The sequence below is a fragment of the Aplysia californica genome, unplaced genomic scaffold, assembly GCF_000002075.1.
Source record: "Aplysia californica isolate F4 #8 unplaced genomic scaffold, AplCal3.0 scaffold00551, whole genome shotgun sequence".
Taxonomy (NCBI): Eukaryota; Metazoa; Mollusca; class Gastropoda; order Aplysiida; family Aplysiidae; genus Aplysia; species Aplysia californica.
The window spans coordinates 261,336-263,218 of NW_004797821.1; the positions used below are offsets into that span (position 1 = coordinate 261,336).

General features: G+C 43.1%; 1 protein-coding gene across 1 annotated transcript in view; it reads right to left on the bottom strand.

Annotated features, from left to right (window-relative positions):
* Window positions 1-1,602, bottom strand: part of LOC101848993 (WD repeat-containing protein 5B) — a gene marked incomplete at its 5' end in the record, with an annotated part of 20,069 nt that extends 18,467 nt beyond the window's left edge. The window contains 1 exon segment of the mRNA XM_013087153.2: window positions 1,349-1,602. Coding sequence (XP_012942607.1) covers window positions 1,349-1,602 — 254 coding nt within the window.
* Between the last annotated feature and the right edge of the window lie 281 nt (window positions 1,603-1,883).

Consider the following 1,883-nt stretch of genomic DNA (forward strand, 5'->3'; position numbering starts at 1 on the left):
ATTTGCCAGGCCAATTCAATTTCATCTTCATATGGGACTTTACCATTTCAACAGCCATGTGCTTTTAATAATCTTAGCTATAAATATAAATAATACATATGTATTATAAGTAAGTGAAGCTGATAACATCAGGTTATAAAACAAAACAAGATCTTCAGAGTCAAACAAACCATTTATCTAAACAAACAAAGAGTCTGACAGTTAGTTTCTCTTCTTCATGGTACTCTTTTGCATTCTGGTTGTTGTTTTTTTGCAAGAGCTTTTTTTTTATAGTACAGGATTTTACGGCGCTCACAACAGCATGAGGCCATAGGAGCGCCAAGGGGTGGATGTCAACAGAGAAGTCTTTACAGGGAATCAGACTTACTCTGCTCACCTCTCCAGCTTCAACAGCACAAGGTCTGCTTCGACTATCAAGGCACCCCAAAATAGCAGGTCACAAGAGTGTGACAAACATACAAAAGAAGTAGAGGAAAAATGACAATAGTGAGGATTAGGAAAGAAAAAGCAGCAGCTCCCTGTTGTAGATCAGGCACAGTTATGAGCGCGACATGAATCAGCCCATTTACAATTCTACTATGCTTGAACAAGAAATGTCCCCCCTTGGGGAATGGCCTAAAGACCCTACAGTCAGGGGCACTACCCCGGGGGGCTGCAAGAGTTTTACGGCACTTGCTACACAATTAGGTCATAATATAAGTGCTGAAGATTAGAGGCATTACAAGAGAGTAACAAACACAAAACAGAAAGAGGGGAGATAAGGACGTTAGATGTTTGATAGGAAAGAAGGAGCAAACCACACCAGAGCACCCGCCACCCACCCACACTCTTTTGTTCCTAATGTTATGTGCATACAGCTATCTGGAGTGCTGTTATAGTATGAATGTCTGCTGATGTGTTCGTGTTGATCTACAGAGCGTACCCAAGGTCATTCCCTTCTGTTTTACGTCGCAATGAAGGTACTGTAAAGCACCTAAAGCTGTACTGCATGGGAGGGGTGCTATAAAAATTATCTGCATTATTATCATTCTTCATACCATAAGTGTTAGATTTTTGCACAGTAATTTAATTGTTTAACCCTATCTGTACGTCCTGGGGTCATTTTGTAACCCCAGGGTTGTATCCTTTATATTTTAGAATACTTTTAGTATGGATATCTCTTTGAAACTTTCAGTATTTCTCAAAAAATTATTTTGACAGATTGCAATGCAAAGCGTACGGATCGAATTAACCAGTAATTTCCTCTTTGGAAAGTGGAGGCACAGAGTTCCCCATGTCGTACGGATACGACAGTAAAACATGACGTACAGACAGGGCGAAAGGAGACAACTGACATGTGGAGCCTTACCCACTGGGAAGACTGGGCAAAGATGGAAGCGATGAGACTTCAGCATCTCCTCTGTCAGAAGGATCTTCTGCGCCAACAGCGACACTGTTCTCATTGTATTCACCATCGTCCTCAACATCCACATCTTCTTCAGCAGCAGGAAAATCGTCATTTTCTTCCGATTCCTCTCCATCGGCTTCCGTCACTTTCTCTAGCTGATGTAGAGCTTCCAAGTTTGCCTTCAGCTCGTCTCTCAGCGCAAACTTTGACTGCACCTAAAAATTAAAAAATATTCAAATTACTTACTTACTTGGTTGGTGAGGGTGAGGTGGCGGGGCGGTTGGTGCGCTCGTCTCCGAAGAGGAAAGTCTGGGTTCGAGCCCCGGTTCGGACACAAATTTTTTTCGCCCCCTTCTGCCCACCCAGCAGTAATGCGTACCTGACTTCGAGTTGGGGAAGTAAAGACGGCAAGGAAAGGAACTTGCCTCCCTACCACGATATGCTGAAAGCCCAGGAAGTTGTTTCTCTAAAGGCAATCCCCAATGTCCAGGTCGGA